The following is an 18529-nucleotide window of genomic DNA, read 5'->3' as shown; positions in this document are numbered from 1 at the left end:
AGAAGTAGTGTTACTGCAGAAGTGAAGAAAAATATCAAAGTCCAACCATGTCTGTTAAGCAGACTGAATACAACACATTGGCTATTCTCAGAGTCAGTTACCCTTACGATTACTTTGACCTGGCTCAGTGGTGACCTACAGTTGAATGGTTGTCATATCACCAAGCAAAACTGCACAGCACCGATGGTCTTTTAAGACACCCAAATAATAACATCTTAGTGGAATGGGACATTTCTGCTAACCAGACCCGAGGAAAACATTCCATTAGGGCATCCCACAGACTTACTAAGGTAATTGAACCCCAAAGCATCAGTTAGGCTTAATTTGACATTGCTGTAGAATGGTTATGCTTAGTTTTTTAGCATTTTTGCTTGGATCAAATGAGGAAGGCCCAACCTTATGTCTTTTATTTACTATGTTTTCTGGATCACCCCAGGAATGAAACTTCTGATTTAGTTTGACAACCTTCACTGTCGTGTTCACTAGGTTGTATTTGGTCTGTTCCTCTTGTACTTTCATGCAGATGTCAGCGTGAGAGCTAACTTCAGACCATTGAATGGCTCTTCATTACAATTATTTCTCTTAAGACACTGAAATAAAACTTGGTAGTAGAAAACGTTTACCTGACCTCATAATTCACATAGCCTAATCAGAGCTCCTACGGTATGTAACAAGAAAGCTGGGAATAAAACAAGTTAGAGAAAAGGTGTGTGCTCTGGCATGTGACTGCCCTAATGTCACACATGCTCTCTTAATGTTTTCTACCTATGGGGAATTAGAAAGTAAAATGCTTGGAGGTTGGGGGAGATGCCGTTTCCTGGAGACAATACTTTCATTCTCTCTGGGCCATGAGCCAAACTCTATGGTGTGGAACTCCACTGAGATGATACTCTGAGACGATCTGCCACATCTGGCAAACTGTGCTTTTCATTACCCGCTTGTCCAATTCATTTTTTCCTGGCAGGGCTTAGTAACCTGTGGCCAGGCAAGCAGTAATATGGCCAGGGCAAGGCCATTTCCTCTGTTAGACTGTCCAAGAAAGACGAGGAAACTTGCTTCAGAATGTAGGAGATATCATTTTACCTGGTGGACAGATTCTAGCTTTGCAGTTTGCCCGGCAATAACATTGCATCCATTATGGATGAAATAAGAGGCAATTTCATGTGTACTGCATGCATATCCATTTTAATCCACAGACTTTTTATAAATCAGTCATCAGAGACCTCACATATTGTGTGGTTTTCCTCATTGTGTAGGCCTTACAATATATTGTTTTAACTTTAACGTCTACATACAATTGATACAATTGAACAACAACATACAAAAATACAAAATTATGTATTTTTAAATGTTGTCTTGGCTGTATGCCTTGCCTGTGTCTAGTTCATCTTTCTAATAAAATCTGTGTTCAAGAGAGGAAAAAGAATGTGATGTTCTTGAAGATCTTTCTAAGTATTTTCAGGGGCCATGTATTCATTAAAGGCCTACAAGACAAAGTTATCTTACTGTTTTCTCCAAAGCCAGCAGTAATTATTGCCACCACATGTCAATAAAGGATACTGCCTAACCTTGAGAATCTTACTTTAGCTTCACAAGGACTGGGCCTTGAAGAGTGATATGATGATAGAGAAGCAAACCTTTTGTCGTAAAGATAAAACAATAAAGCCTCTACACACAAAGTGGAAAAACCAGCAACATTCTTAAAATGCCAGGCTGCTGTAACATTTTACTGTTGAAGATAATTTATACTTGGCTAAGGAAGTTGAGGATTCTTGGGAGTAGCCTACATTGAACACATTCATTATGAATCACAATGCCCTTATTCAGATATACCTGAACAAACAGGATGAGTCTATAGTTGTCAATCCAACAAACTTTTTACTTCAGTGCCACAAAACACCTGAAGCTCTCTTTTCTCTTTCTCTCTCTTTCTCCTCTCTCTTTCTGAAACGTGTAAATCTTACTACTGTGAGCAGTTGAACAATCAAAGGCATTCTTTGATTTGACAGTTTTGCCCCTGGGAGACGTTAAATATATTTGTCTTCAAATCCAAATACTTCAGTGACAAGGCACAGAATGTGTCTCACAATGTGTTCAATTGAAACGAGACATCTCAGTCTCTTGTGTGAGAAGGGGTACCCAAGGAAGCTCTTCTTAGACAGTGTCATTCCTCTTGGCTTGTTGCTTGCTGCAGCCATAACCTCCAACAAGCATTCACAGTGATTTATGCCAATGACCAATGTTCCAGTTTGGCTATGCAACCAGGACACGCTGTAAATCTTGAATTCTATACATGCCCAGATTGTGCCACCTTACCCTCCTCTAGAGAGATGCACAGCACAACGCAAAGCTTTGTAACGTATTCCCTTGTGGAAATGTACTTGCCATATTTACAGGCACTTCTGAATCAAGCATTTTGTCGAGGAACCAAGTCAAACTCCTGTCAACAAATCTGCTCACGTTTTTGCCTCTGTTCACGCCTCAATTACACGTCAGAGGTGTAGGGGGGATTGCATACCAACGTAACAAAAAAACGTGTGATTTCCCATAAGATCTTAACTCCCTCCAGATAAAAGATGGGTTTACGTGGCTGTCTGAGAGGGACGGGAAATGGACGCCCACCCTTTTTGGACAAACAAGAGGCAGATGCTTGGTCATGGAGGCTTCCTACTGACTTATGTTTCTGTTTCTCAGTGAAGCCATTCTTCTCTCCTCCCTCAGCCCCTGTACTCTCCTGTCTGTGTGCAACCTGCGCTGTCCGTTCCTTGGCCATGTCCACTCCTCTTTTGGACATCCACACAGCTGGGTGTTAGCAGCAGGGGCGTCCTGAGACCGTGAAACACAGCACTTTTTATTGGCTTCCCTCAACCTTGGCGCTCCTGAGCTTTGGACAGCTGGAGGATATTGCTTTATCATGTTATCTTTTAACAAACCCCTATGGTCAAGGACTTAGAGTTATTGTGGGGTCTAACCACCCCTCCCCCCCTCTCTCTCTCACTATGTAACGTGCTGTAGCCTTGCTAGGGTGTGGGGGTCAAGTGGGTTTAGCCCAGGCTCTTCCCACATTAAGGTTTTTGGATTTGTTGAGTTTCTTGTGACTATCGTAACAGACCAAACCTGATTTGATAGTAGAAAGCCAGTCTAATGTATTGTAGGGTTTGCACACCCCATATCACTATTATAGCTGTATCACTAAAACACAGCATCAGTGTTGTAAGCACTATCAGTGTTTCACTACCTTGTGGTGGGTGGTAATGAAACATTGCTTTGCTCAGTTTGAAAAGCATTGCAAGAGAGAATTGGGAAAGACCTGTCTCAGGACAAAAGAGGATGTCTGCTTTTCCTTTGCCATGCTAGCATGGTAAATAATTCAGAACAGCATCAATATTTCCTGTCATGCCACAGAACTGCTGAGGATGACTCCTGGTGTGGTCCTTACAGGGGCGGACAGCGCTCCTTCAGGGTCTGCTGGGTCTTGTGGGAAGAAGACTCCGAGATTGGATTTTCTCCAGCGCTCTTCTAGAGCTGGTCTGGCGTAGAGCAAGGGGACAGCCACGTAGCCCACTTTCACTGGGATGCAGAATCTGCTGCTGAAGTGGAAGACTGAGTCTCAAATGACTTACAGTTTTAGTTCTGTTTCAAAGTCAAGTGTAGAGATTGTGCTTTTTGTGGTCCGAGTAGTGACTGCACAATTTGAAGATCTAATTTCTGTCCTTAATCTATTGAGGCTTGACAATGATCTTTCCGTCCGCTTACTGGAGCAGGTCATCATAAGAACAGGTCTCATAATCTGTCATTTTGTCTCCTGGGTTGCCATGGTGACATCTGCAACTCTGGAGGTATTCTACTTCTGACGGGCAGGCAGAGAGCGGGGATAAAAGGGTTGGGATGGAGGAGAGAGTGAGAACCGAGGATTGGGTCCCTCGTCCCTATATATAATGCTTATGTAATGCACGTCACAGTGCAGTTATTTTTTCTTGTCCCTTTTTGCGCTGTATTTTTAGCAGACTAGCAGCATGGTCAGGATGAGTTGCATACTCTGGCCTGTCTCGTGGCTGTGTGGTCTAAAAGAGGAGCTTGGACATGCACAGGAATAGTGCGCTAGACCAGGCTTTTTGCCTCTTATCTTTAGGCTCATGCAAACTAGAAGCAGGCTTCTCATTTGAAACCATCCAGCCAATAGTTATGGCTTTTGATAAGCATTCTTGTAGGCTATAGTATAAACTGCTCAGCTATTTTATAAGTTAGTTTCACAATGCAATATCTAATTTACTAAATGATTAAGCAAGAATTCCACTCTGGGGCTCTACCCCTTGAAGCCCTAGGCAAGTTAATGAAAAGACATCTTTGGGCGTTCGTCCATAACTATTCTGTAATTATGGCTCACCTGATGTTCTTACAAGAGTAAGTAAGCTAGAGGCTATATCACCACCCAAATACCAGAACTGACCCACAGCGGCCCCTACCTTGTATCACAGTCCTGAATTAGTCTGCTTAAGTCTGTCTTCAATGTCTAGGCAGGAGGATGTCAACACACACACACCCACATTCTCTGTGTTGACTTTTGCCCATCGTAATGCCTGTGAACTGGTGGAATGCTGCCTGGGGTGCGCTGGTGCTGTTGTTGTCCTTAACCGCATACACATCTGCTCCCGCTTTAGCACCCTGCAGTATGGAACCTCTCACATTTCTGGAGGTGTGTGATTCGTGCCAATAGGTCACATACACTCCAAGTTTTACTTGCGTGGGAGAACAGGGGTTTTAATCTGTGCGTGTTTCGTGTGTACGTGTTCAACATCCGTGACTTGTACGTGTTCAATATGGGCCGTCCCTCACGTGTACTCACAGCCCCTTAACGGCTGCTCCCGATTTGCTGGAGTGGGGTGACGGACCCTTTAATCATGTGGATTAATGAAACGCCACTCTGAAAAAGGGCAGGATTAAAACCATCACAGACTTGGCTACCCTAAGTATGTCTTCAAGTAGTGAGGACTAGGCTGGTAAGATTTCGGTTGGAAGTCACATGTTTTTGGGTCAGAAGCTTGTGGAAATACCACCACATAGTTTATTTTTGTCTCACCATGGATTCCAAGATGCCCTGTACACTGAATTTAAAGTTGGTCCCGCCAAACAGCTGATTAATTGCGAAGGCTAATAACTTATTTTTAGTAGGGAAAAGCCTTGCAAATACAATGGAACGTATATTGACTATTTGAACAGAATAGAGAAACCTCTTCATTCAGATCATAAGCCATTATGCATTAGGTGGGATAACATTCCGTTTGTCTTATGTCAGATGACTTTCAGTCTGCATTCTCACAGTAGGAAAAAATGATGATCTTTTTGTAATAGGAGTGGAAGTGGCACTACACAGTGAACAAGCATTTTCTGTCCGTCTATCAATAGTTGGATGAGACAGTCGAGGTATGGAGGGAGGGGGGATTGATTCGGAATACACTTGTCTCCTATTTCCCAGTATGGTATGAAAAACAGCCTCATTGACCCTGCTTTTGCCCCACACACAGCCATGGTCAAAGCTAGTGTACTGTATAACTCAATAGAGGATAACTAATGTCCATTTGCTCATTTGGAAATAGTGCTACTGCACAACAGCAATGTTCAAGCACTATTGGAACTGCACTAAAAAAACACTAAGCCAGCAGAGCCACTTGCACTGAAGTCTAAGGTAAAGAAGTAGGGGTTTGCTTGACAGTCAAAGTTAACACCGATCTGTCTCCCAGTGAGTTGGCCTGTTGTGCTGCCATCCTTGAAGTTAGCCTGCTGCCAACAGATGAAGCTAACACCCTGCTAATTAGGCTAGACTACATTCTCCACACCCTCGGACTGTTTGGAGTCGCAGGCATAGCCTTACTGACTTTATCATTTTAAAGGCATTTTTTGACTCCCAGATAAAAAAATCAGTTTCCACTGTTTTCTCTAGAGCATCAGGAATTGAAAATACAAGGTCTCAATTGTGCTTTAGACGCGCCAAGTGGGGAACATGGTTTTAATTTCAACATGCCTGTCACCATTACATTTGACATTTTCCAGGATGTAGTCCTGTGTTAAAAAAAAGAAAATACATTAAATTAGTCCGGGATGTATTCTCCAGTTTATATCATATTAAATTTGTGCATAAACTAACCAGGTTTGTGTTCTGAACTCTTGTGAAGGCCAATGAAAATAGCAGGAGAGCTTAGATGAGTGACATGACTTTGCGTTTACCCATTGAGACAGACTATTGTCCCTGTGCTCCGCCCGGTGTCAGGGAGTTGAAGGATGAATCTGGTTACTAAGGCAAATTGAAGACATACTGAAATCAGAGTATATTCCACCACACCCAAAGGCTTGAGCACCAGTTACTGTCAACTTGTATTACCATCCCAGCAGACACATTTGGCTCCTCATTCCGTTTGTTGCAGGAGTAAACTCTTTAGTTTGCTTTTGACTATTATAATACAAAATGACTGTTTGGCTTTTTAAAGATGCAGCAATCCTCAACATCTCCAGCCCTAATGCCTGTACAGTGTATAATTGTTCTGAAATGCCAAAGGGAAGAACCAGACACCTTGTCAGTCATACCTCTCCTTAAATCCATTTGTATCTGATGCGCCCCATTCCTTTCCTTCTTTCTTTGTTTTTGTCTGTTTCACTTGTTTTCAATTATGACTTCATTCCTGGGAACTCTTTGTATTGGACTGGTACGGCAAATCCACTTAGTGAGGACAAAGAAGAGGCTAAGGGAGCACCAAGAAAATGAACTACATTTTCATAAACATTTCCACCTCTATCCCATTCCCTTTCTCCACTCTCCCCTCTTTTCCACACCCTTCTTCCTTTCCTCCCTTCTTTTCCCCTCTCCTCATTCTCCATGTGCAGACAGCCGGCGGGGATGGGAGATGATGGAGGACAAAGGCCCTCGCGTAGCAGACTACTTTGTGGTGGCCGGCCTGACAGACGCCTCCACGCCGCTGGATCAGGAGATCCACTTTGATGATGTCTGCCATAAGATGGCCAAGCCCAAGGAGCCCATCACCGACGTGGCCGTGGTGATGCGGTCGCTGGGGGAGGAGGTGCCGTCCGGCTACACCTGTGTGGACACCACCCCCTCGGGCCTGTCAGCCGACCTGAACAACGGCGGCCTCATGGCGCCGCAGATCTTCCTCTGCTACCGGCGAGGGCGTGACAAGCCTCCGCTCACCGACCTGGGGTGAGTGGGAGAGCCTGGAGAGGATGAGCGTGGGACGTCCAAACTGTGACGCGGTGATGTTACAACCACAATGAAGTTTGCTGCGCTAAACCTCTGGAATTGATATTGAAAATGGTCATCTACACGTTTCTTCAGAAGGAGGGCTGACTAATTTGAACTAGGCCTAAATCTGTGGGGTTACTAAATTGGCTGAACCTTTTTCATCTAAACTGTTTTGAAGCAGCCTCGAAAAGCAGAAAAACCTAGGGGTCAGCTCCCTCACATCTCGCGCCGGGAGGCAGACGAGGACAGGGCTAAGTGTGCTAGGCTAGCCTCTGAACCTGCCATGTTCAGTGCTTATCAGGCGCTTACACAGAGCCTCTGTACCAACAACCCTTATCTGGTGATTACCCAGAGAGCTTGTGCTTCCGACTGCATTGTGAGAGGTAGTAATCAGCTTTGTCTGTGGTTGGGTGTCATAAACAAAATGACAACGTGCGTCGACATGTATTTAGGTTCTTTTATGGGGTCAAATGGAATGTGTATGTCATTATTTTGTGTGCAAGCGAGTTTCTTGTGTAAGGTCGAAGGCAAGTAAACACACTCTCCCAGTCGGCTCCCACCATTAGCCACTAGCGTGTCCTCCCTACATGGCAGCAAAGCCCAGACCACCTCTCTTGTTACCATAGAGATGGATCTTCAGTCCATTGCTGCCGAGCTTTGAGCGGAAATGGCCCCATTTCCCAAGCTCGAAAAGAGGCCTCGGTGGTAAATATTAGGCTTAGCTTCATAATATATCAAAGTCATTGTTCTAACTCTGAAACGTTCCCTCTTGTACTAATGTAACACTGGCCTCTCAATGTCACAGTTACCTGAATGGAAAAGACACAACAGGCTGGGAATTTATGCACAGCTTCATTTTCTGTGAAGTACCAACCCCTTTGGAACAGTTTCCCACCATGTCAATTGTAACCTACTGAAAGCCTTTCGGTATAGTTGCTTGCTAAAAAAGAAGGTACTGATCACAGTAGTGCTAGCCGTGCAATGAAGCGAAATCACTGAAGCTTTTAATAAATGTTTCCCCTTTCCCCCTCCCGTTTTGCTCCCTCCCCAGTGTTCTGTACGAGTGGAAGGAGCGTCTGAAACAGGGCTGCCACATCATCCAGACCACTCCCTCTGGCCGTCCAGCAAACATCAGCAGCACCTCGTCCCAACGCATCTACATCACTTACCGCCGGGCACCTGAGAGCCAGCCACATGCCGCCCTGGCCGTCACAGACATCTGCATAATCATCCCGGGCAAGGGCGAGACTCCCCCGCACACCTTCTGTAAGGTGGAGAAGAACCTCAACAGCAGCTTGGTAAGATGGCTGCCTCGGCCGTGTCTCTGGACAAGCAGGGAGGTCATGTTGACATTGAGTTTGCACGCAAAAGAATGTTTGTCGTGATAGAGGCTTGATAGGTCAGCGAGCTCTGGGGCTTTTTCAGAGGAGGAAAACGTTACATAATGCTTGTATTGATATTGTATCAGGATGCCCATTGTTTGACATGCAAATTGTAAAAATGTTCAACAGGAAGAGCCACAAAAAAAAACCCTCTCCCTGGCAACAGAAGCATCTATTGCCACACGGTGAATTGGGGCCTGTCTTGGAAACAGGGGTGTTCTATATATAACATATGTTTTTAGATGGAGAGCAGGGAATTATAGTATACTGTGCAGACAAACAGACTCAGTTTGTTCGTCATACTACAGAAATGCAATCAAAATGATGCTGGTTGTTAAGAGTGTTTGAGGTACCCGACAATACCAGCATGCAATATTTTGCATATTTTTCCTCAGCTTTGTCATGGACATGCACAAAGAGAAAAGCTATTTCTGTTAGTACATTTTTCTCTTTTCGGTGCAAGTTGCACCAAGGGACATTATATCAAGATGGAGACAACAGCAAGTGCATCCAATTATGAACAAAGAAGCCTCTCAAACACAGTCAGACCCTCAGGATACTGTTAGGCTGCAGAGTTGTGCGTTAGATAGCAACCCTAAACCATGTTCCATGTCTCCTTAATGACAGTAGCATATCCACACCATTTCTTCCTCTAAACAAATACATCTTTCTTTCCTTCCCCCCCTCGGTCTGTGCCTAATGCCGCAAAACACCCTCTACCCACTACCTGTCGTATTGTGTTATGGTTTATGTACTTGCACAATACACACATACGCACACGCACACACACACACACACACACACAGCGGCTGTTCAGTATTATAAAAAGATGTCCTTGCTGTGTCAGAAAGGTCTGCTTTGATCACTGGGCAACGTGGTAGTCCCCCAGTGTGTGTGCATTCATGTTTATAGAAAACATTGTGGCTAAACATACCCAGTGGGGAATGCACAGGAGACCTTACCATCTGCACTCAATGTTCAACAGTTCAATGTTCAGTAAAGTGACCAATGAAAACATGCTTGATTTTCTATACATGATGCATTCAATCCATGAGATAAAAAGACTAACTGAGAAATAGGTTCTAATGTGGAATTCGTACACTCATAGAACAAAACCTGTCCCTTGTGTTTTCAGTGGGGCTCTTCTGTATATCTGTGCTATAAGAAGTCGGTGGCCAAAACCAACATGATAGCCTACAAAGCAGGTGAGGGATGTTTCAATCTTTTTCCCTTTGAAACGTTAAAGTGCACCAATGAATCAGGCAATATTCAGCCAGTTGTCTGTGTGGGCCTTGTGTCTATTTCTCTTTGTTATGGTAAGCCTGGAAATGCTCAATCTCTATGTTCTGTAAATACAATCGCCAAGTTCATAATTCCCAATATCCTAAGTTCATATAGATAATTACTATCTGGTCTGGGGTGCATTGTAGTCTTTCAAGACTTAATGCTATCCAAGATCCTATTGTCTGTTTTTGAAGAACATCGGCATCCTTTACTTCATCACTACTGGGTCGTGGTAGGGAAGTCTAATTTCACACAGTGGCCACGTTGTTGAGGATGGTAACATTGAAGAAATGTTTCTCCCAGAGAATGGCCTCTGATCAACTTTTGAGAAACGACATGAATGTTATATCAGAATTACAGAGGGTAATAAACTCTTTTTGCTGCTTTTTAACCAGTAAATGGTTGCCTTTTCCGTGCTTGTAAGGCAGTACTAAGTCCAATGTTCAACACCCTGGATTTGAACTAGGTCATGTGAGGACATACTTTGCTACACAGGCATGTTACGGCGTGTTAAGGTGTCAGATGGTGGGTTCTTGGTGAAGCACACGCATGCTGGTATTTTCCTCCAGCAGACTTGGGCTGGTGCTAATTAAGTGATTCCTCGATTGCTTATTGTGACTAAAATGGCCTTAACTCTCCCCTCTCAAATATGTTGTGCCAGTGGGTGGGAAATAGAACCAGATGTTACTGCCAACAACAGGGAGATAAAATCCTCAAACAAAGGAGATACTTTGGTTTTCATGCTGGCCACCCAGTTCTGTTGGTGTCTATACACACACACACACACACACACACACACAAGGTTGTTATGATACCAAATAACAACATGAACTAATTCCACATTAAGGCCAAACCTCAATGGTGATGCAACTTCTAGGCTAACTCCCAGAACATTACCTCAACCTTGTTTGGTAGGTCTAGACCTTGAATTGCTCGACCAAACCCTAACCCATTTATATTTTATGGACCCACCTCAAATGTATTTTCCAGACCATTATTTGACATGCATCTATACTACGTTGACTCAACCAAATCCCAACCCTGAATACTTATGCTGTCATAACAGCCAAGACCCAGACCATCTGTGGCCTTCACACTGACGTGGCTGGTTGGTATCACTGCAGAGCATGCCTGGAGTGTGCACTGCAGGCTGAACACAGACTGAACACAGTGATCTCATCTGAGCTGTGTGGATGTGTCTTTGGCATCAGCTACCAGAAGCAGAGCCTTGACATCTTGGGTTTAGGAAACCATACCTAGAAACTGAATGCACATGTTGAGTTCAGTTCATCTCTTCTATGTTAGCTGATGTAATGGGGCTGTAATTAAACAGATGTCATTGGATCTTTGGCACAAATACCTGTTTTAAAACTGCTTCTTTAATTTAAAAGTTAGAAAAGTTTCTTATTTTTTTGCCAAATATTCTTTATGGGAATACAAGGTTGTCAGTATCCAAATAGCCTAAAACAAGCATTCACAATGGTATGTATACTATTTTGTTTATTTCTGTCTAATGACAATAACAAATTAGCTAAGGGTTAATTATCAGGGAGTGAGGGTTTATTTCAAGTCCAGTGTCTGTTGCCAAACATTGATTACTTAGCGTTGCACATAATGATAGTGATTGTGATTAATTGAACTAGCCTAACACTTTACAAACCATGAGCTCCATAGGGACCTTAATTGATTGTTAATTACAGGAGAACGCTTGCGTTCTGCTGCTACAGAACTTGATTTGAGTGCTGTCTAATTCTCTTGTTGGGGTTTTGTCTAGGTTTGTTCAGCAGATACCCAGAAGAGGACTACGAGTCGTTCCCTCTGCCAGAGTCGGTCCCTCTCTTCTGCCTGCCCATGGGGGCCACTATCGAGTGCTGGCCCGCGTCAACCAAATACTCCCTCCCTGTATTCTCCACCTTCGTCCTGACCGGAGCCTCGGGAGAGAAGGTGACGCTCTCACTCAAGCATGCTTCCTCACCACTGACCTTATCTGCTTCAGATGGTTATTAAAGGTGCCTCCATTAGATGCACTCATACACTGCCTCCTGTATTGTGTTCCAGCCATACTGCTGACACATCCAGGCACTCCCCATGTGGGGCACTAGCACAAGCTAATAGTGGTGAGGGGAAGATCAGTTCAGTGTGTCAGAACCCCCTCCACCCCCCCTATTTTAAAAGAAGCTTCCTGTTTCACCTGGTTATATTTTCCCCTAACAGTAGCCTATGTCTGAGGGAGAAGCATTTCTCACTGCTAGCTGGCTAAACCCTGCAGATGGCTCTCTGTCACCAAGTGCAGGAGCTGTGACTTGCAAGTCTCATCTCACAGTCAGTAGTTCCACAAGCTGGCCGGTACTACTGCCTAGCAGGATCAACCATGGAGGGGGTTCGCAACGCTGCGCACAGGAGAGCTCATCTCGTTAGGTATCACCCTGAAGTTGCAGTCTGTCGTTGCTGTAAACCAGCTCACTCTAAATGTTCAAAGAATATGACTATACTGATGCCAAAATCAAATTGAAAGGTCTTTGTCCAGAGTGGACCACAAGGGCTCTCGCTACATCACTGATGAAGCAGCACACAGGCACCATTAGTTTCCCACCATCTAACCCCCACACACCCCCACACACACACACCCACACACACACACATGCCACAGAAGTGGGCCACTGGGTTATGACCATGGGTTTGTATATGTCTCTGAAATATGTTCCAAAAGCTCTGGTGTAAATGAATACAAATGACCCACTCCCCGCCTACTGTCCAGAAAGCAGCAGCCGCTTGGGTTGGAAAGCTAAACATGGGCTGTTAGGGGTCAGAGACGAAGGCTGGCGGGCAGCCCCGCGGGTTTGGTTCTGCTGACTCTTGAGTGAGAGCGTGCACGTTTTCAGAAATGCGTGTGTGCTTGTGCAAGCCTAGCCGTTGTGCTGTGGATGTTTTGCTGAGCCCAGTGTGTGTTTTGTAAACTGAACTGTGTTGAACCCGGGCAAGGTCAGAGAGAGGGACGGTGGGAAGCTGGCCCATCGCCTCTAACTGTGTAAAGGTGTTGCTCCCTTTAGAAGTTGGCATGTAGGCCTTTGACCCGATCATACACAAACACAGGGACAGGAACCCGCCTCTGTGTTTTGCAAGCGCGCACATGTGTCACACTGCCAAAGACAAAAACATCCCCCCCTGAGAGAGGTTAGGATATGACCCACAGAACAGATAAGCATGTGATGTAAAGATTTGCAGAGACATGTAGTCGTCATTTTCCTTTGATTCCCATTGGAGGTCGGCTATATTCGGGGCAACCCTTCCTCATGACTCTGTGTGTGTTCCTCTCCAGGTGTATGGTGCAGCCATCCAGTTCCATGAGCCCTACCCACAGGAGTGTCTGACAGAGCAGCAGCGCTCCCAGCTGGGCCTGCTAGGCCCTGACCCCCTCAAGAGCCCCCCCACCACTGCAGCCACCCCCACATCTCCCACCGGCACCGCGGCCAGCGCGCCGCCCCCACGCTCCATCTACACCAACAAGTGCATCTGCCTGCTCTCCCACTGGCCCTTCTTCGACGCCTTCCGCAAGTTCCTCACCTTCCTCTACCGTTACTCCATCTCCGGCCCGCACGTCCTGCCCATCGAGAAGTGAGCTTTCAGTGTCCCTGAATGAAACCTGCTCTTGTTTCTTTGTTTTGTTTGTAGACAAAATAATTTGTTGTAGCTCTTTGCCTTTAGGTTTTTTTCCCCCACCCTGTCAACTAAAATGATGCCAGCCCTGTTTTAAGTCTGTTCAACACCAACAAGGGGAAGGTTTTGGTCACACATTGCATGAGGGTTACACTCATGCTAACTGTGTTTTACGGCCCAGTTACTAAATCTGCACCATGCAGCAGGAATGTCATGACAGATGAAGCACCCCCACTCTATTTATTTGAGTTATTTCTGGCCTCACAAACCTCCCAATCTTCCTCCTTCCAGGCACATCTCCCAGTTCATGCACAAGGTCCCCTTCCCCTCCTCACAGAGGCCCAGAATCCTGGTGCAGGTGAGTCTGCTGATGAATTACAGCCTACGTGTATGGATCTTTTCACAAAGTAGTGCCTGTCTGAGTGATGCATCACGCCGCCATTTTGGGTCTGAGCTGATACCCCTGCATGCTGATTTGTTCACTTTCTACTCTCATAGCTCTCGCCTCACGACAGTCTGATGTTGAGCCAGCCTGTGTCGTCTCCTCTACCTCTCAGGTAAGGTTTTTTGGTGTCCTAACCACAGGACCAACAGGATTTACACTGTGTTCATCTTGTAGTGGTTTCCTGTTCCCTTTTGGAAACAGGCGCTTGTTGGGTATTATGCATGTCCAGTGTAAAACTTTGTGTGTGTTTTGGGGGTATTGCAGTGGGGGTCGGTTCTCTACGCTGCTTCAGAACCTGGGTCCAGAGAACGCCGTCACGCTCTTGGTGTTTGCTGTGACAGAACACAAGATCCTGGTGCACTCCCTGCGGCCCGCAGTGCTGACCAGCGTCACCGAGGCTCTGGTGTCTGTGAGTAGTTACTCGACCAAAAAGCAAACTTGTTTTAGATTCTTTATTTGATTTGATTTCCCTTTTTTAGCAGAAGCACAAAATCATTCTAGCTGTAACACATGCAATTGTACCTATGGAAATATCATTTATACTTATATACACAGTTTAGGAAACATAATAACTCACTCAGGCTCACTCGGAGGTTAAGTTCACACGTGAAACATCACTTGGTTTACTTGAGGTTCTGCACTCAAAGTATACATGTGCATGGCGAATAACCCATAGGAGAACAATGCATAGGGGAGTGCTTACAGAAATAGACCCTTATTAAACACTACAATCCTGACCTCCAATATTGACATCCTTCCCTCCTTTTCTCGCCCTCAGATGATCTTTCCGTTTCACTGGCCGTGCCCATACATCCCCCTCTGCCCGCTGGCGCTGGCAGACGTGCTGAGCGCCCCCTGCCCCTTCATCGTAGGCTTGGACTCACGCTACTTTGACCTTTATGACCCCCCGCCGGACGTCAGCTGTGTGGACCTAGACACAAACACCATCTCCCAGTGAGCACTGCTTCTGCCACGCTCTGAGCTAGGGTGTAGCATATGTCAGTTCCATTAGACTTAGAAACTGGGAGGCCTGGATATCAGGTTAGGCAAATGCTAATGACTGAGGCCAGTTCCAAAAATATACAGACCGGATGCACATGCTGTACTTTATTTAGTAGATTCATTCATTGTTTTCAGTGTAATGAACAGATACTCAAGCAGTTGCATGGAATATAATACAGTTAAATAGCATGTGGGGTCAGTTTCATTAAGGACAAAACCACCCCTTTCATAGATAAATTAAGTCTGGTGAAAAAATGTTCATGAATATTTTTGGGCTTCCTCGAAAACTCAAAGTGAATTTGTCACGGGTACAAGAAAATTGCCAATTATCATTCACAACCCATCCCTTTGAAGTGTCAAAGTATCTTGAAAAAGGCACTCATGTCACAAATGTAGCATTTGAACATGGGGCCAAAAGAGCAGGGATTTACCACCAAATAAAAATAACACTTTAGCAATGATGTGTTGAAATCAAGACCAGGATAGTTGTGTTCAGCTGTGCATGAGTAACACTGTGGATTTAACTCTACAGAAATGCTTTTGAAGTTGAGTTTCTTTAAACTGTTACTTTAAAGCGTTCATGTAAAAATGAAGGACTAGAAAAGAGTGCAGTTCAATGTAAAAGTATGCTGCCACAACAACCTAACCCCAAACCTCTTCCTTTGTACTGGACACCTGATTTACTATATTTCTTTAATAGACCTCATGCTTGCCAACCTGTTTCCCTTTTTGAGCTAGGGAAGTGGTGACTTGCAATGTAAACAGAGCACACGTACCAAAGAGTCGAGTTTAGTCAGGTGGCTTCATTTGGTCTGATACCCTGCGGTCACTTAGCCTGCCAGACACACTCAGCAAACCAGGGTGGTCCCCAGCACAGCCTTCAACGCTCATATTTATTTTGCCCCCTCCCCCAACCTCTCCTGAGCTGACCATGTGCTTTTGCTTTACAGCAATGAAGATAAGCGAGCCCTGACTTGGAAGATCCTGCCAAAGAAAGCCTGTAAAAACCTGATGAATGTGCTGAACCATCTCTACCAGCAACTTGTGGACGGTGAGTAACTGCTGAACAGAACAGCAAAAACCCAGGAAAGGAACCAAAACCAGGGTCAAGTATTGACGGGTTGCCAGATGTTTCTCTGCTTTAGTCAGCTTTTATATCATTGTCAGATCAGATTTGAAGCATATGTAATAACCAGGGTAGGTCACAGGTCCAGTCATGTTGGAAACTACTTATAAAATCACAGTTTTTATTCCTTTTATGTTGTTCCATTAAATGGGACGAGAATATTCTGGTTCATCTGTAAGGCTCACAAGGAAGTAAACGTGTGCTGCTTTAGGCCCTACTCCTTAATAAAAGATGTAGTTGTTTTTTGGTGGTGATTTTCAACACTCAAAAGTTCTGATGACTTGACACTACATGCCAATACAGACTTTGTAAATATACATTCTTTTTTATTCTCCACTCTCATCTCCAGCTCTTACTGTCCTCATTATGTCATTGTGGAGTTTTTCCTCTGTTATTTATGGAGCTCAGTGTTACAAAAATTTAGTCTGGAATAGGGGGAGTGGGAAACAAATAATTTCTTATTTTTAGGATGCAGCCAGGCTGAAAATCTAAGCGGTTTCTGCTTGAGTGCCTTGCTAGGAATATTGAATATCAACACACCCATAGGGGCAGCAACTTCATAGTTTCAAGGACCTCTTGAAAGTAAATCTCCGATAGTTCCTGGTTCTTGTTGTTTACCCTTTACCTCCATCAAAAACCAAATTGAATCAATGGTAATCAAAGAAACTACTCTGGATCCAGAACTGTGTTCAACCTGCATTGCAGTGCTATGCGATCATTTCTACTTTTTGTTCATGGTCCTCCAAATGCTTTGCACTTGATGGGTTCCTCAATTGAATGCCAAATTTGGCTACAGTGCACTATAAAGGGAAATACAGTGCATTAAATTCCTCTTGAAAGAAGAGATATTGTCAAACTCCCTGTGCCAACTCAAACACACACAGGGTGCAGCGCCTGCATAAATGCAAACCAGCCCTGCTCCAACCATGGTCACAGGGATGACACATAAACATCCTTGACTAACCTCCACTCTCTTATCCCACCCTCCCCCCAGGCCAACAGAGGCCAGACGGTCTCCTGGAACTCAGCATGAGCGACTCGTCCGAGCTGAGCTGCGGCAAGAGCCTGCACACGCTGGAGATGGAGATCCAGGAGGCTTTCCTGCGCTTCATGGCGGCCATCTTGAAGGGCTACCGCTCTTACTTGCGACCCATCACCCAAGCTCCCTCGGAGAAGGCCACCGACGCCAGCTCTCTCTTCGACCTCCAAGGTCAGGACAGACTCTCGCACTGCTTCAACTATAGGTTTAGTTTAAAGGCACATCTCTAACGAGAGTCGTCATTTTTCCCCTTAGTCCCCAAAATCTTTTAATAAAATCACAATAAATAGCATAAGATGGCATATTAATTGTTTGTCATTAGACCCTGATAGTAACACTACAACCCAGAGGGGAAAAGCACAAGACATGATCAAAACAAGAAGCTTTGGAAAGCCCATCTGAAATCATTCAGAATATACCTCCCTGTTGTCACCTGTTGGTCTTCCATCTTGATGGATGCTGCGGCTGTGGCCCTCTTCCCAGAGATTTATGCGTGCTTTGTCTAATATACATCACACTTGTTTGTCATTATTTACTCCCTCTCTCTGTGTGTGTATATATATATATATATATAGAGCCATTTTGAACCACGGGCAGTGTAGCTTTATATCATTAGTAGCTACAGGTTTATTACAGTAGAAAATAAAATTACCCCCAACTATCCATAGTTCCCCTTTTCCCTCCCAGTACAGCTGGTCTGCCTCAGACCCAGATGGTGTTGGTTAAAGCATGAGAGGCCTCTCTCAGGGACTGGATGGAAGGAACGTTTGGGTGTTTGAAAGGTGTGTGTGTGTGTGTGTGTGTGTAGCAGTCCAGCGAGCTTGTGAGCAAGAATTACAGCTGTTGAAAGCTCCTGAGGATAGCGTCTGGAACAAAGCCCTCAAAGCTTGCTAATACAACATCTGAAATGAGTTGGGCTGATCTGATTGCTGTGAAAGACTCAGTAGAGCCAAGGCCATGTGTAATAGGAGAAACAGGATATGCAGAATAAGCACTGGAGATTTGAAGGGACCCTTGCAGTGTTATACATCATATAATGACTTGAAGGAACTGCAATTTAACTTTGGTCACGATGGTTTACTTACACACACACACACACACACACACACACACACATGCCAGTCCATCCGTGCGTACTAGCTTTGTGGAATTGGAAAGGTTAACTCATACCCAGGCAGGTGCCAAAGGGGCAATTGCGTCAAGGGGGAGTGGCCTGTCAGGTGACTGTCAGCTGTGTTGGGGGCCACATTGAGCGTGTGTGAATGTGTGCGTGCGTTTCAAGAGAATCCGCTTTCGTTATGTGCTTTACCACCAGGACACAGTGCAGAGGCTTGGATTCCTT

General features: G+C 44.8%; 1 protein-coding gene across 9 annotated transcripts in view; it reads left to right on the top strand.

Annotated features, from left to right (window-relative positions):
• LOC124481509 (C-myc promoter-binding protein-like) overlaps nt 1-18529 on the top strand; it is a 39331-nt gene that overhangs the window by 1484 nt on the left and 19318 nt on the right. For all 9 annotated transcript variants that reach the window (XM_047041499.1, XM_047041497.1, XM_047041498.1 and 6 more), the window contains exons 2-12: nt 6880-7210; nt 8304-8550; nt 9770-9839; nt 11693-11862; nt 13238-13533; nt 13867-13933; nt 14074-14132; nt 14285-14429; nt 14799-14974; nt 15973-16073; nt 17143-17358. In XM_047041499.1, coding sequence (XP_046897455.1) covers nt 6900-7210; nt 8304-8550; nt 9770-9839; nt 11693-11862; nt 13238-13533; nt 13867-13933; nt 14074-14132; nt 14285-14429; nt 14799-14974; nt 15973-16073; nt 17143-17358 — 1858 coding nt within the window. In that variant the 5' untranslated portion in view covers nt 6880-6899. The remainder of the gene's footprint in view (nt 1-6879; nt 7211-8303; nt 8551-9769; nt 9840-11692; nt 11863-13237; nt 13534-13866; nt 13934-14073; nt 14133-14284; nt 14430-14798; nt 14975-15972; nt 16074-17142; nt 17359-18529) is intronic.

The sequence above is a fragment of the Hypomesus transpacificus genome, chromosome 19 (assembly GCF_021917145.1).
Source record: "Hypomesus transpacificus isolate Combined female chromosome 19, fHypTra1, whole genome shotgun sequence".
In the NCBI taxonomy this organism is placed as follows: Eukaryota; Metazoa; Chordata; class Actinopteri; order Osmeriformes; family Osmeridae; genus Hypomesus; species Hypomesus transpacificus.
This window is presented reverse-complemented; position numbering and strand designations above follow the sequence as displayed.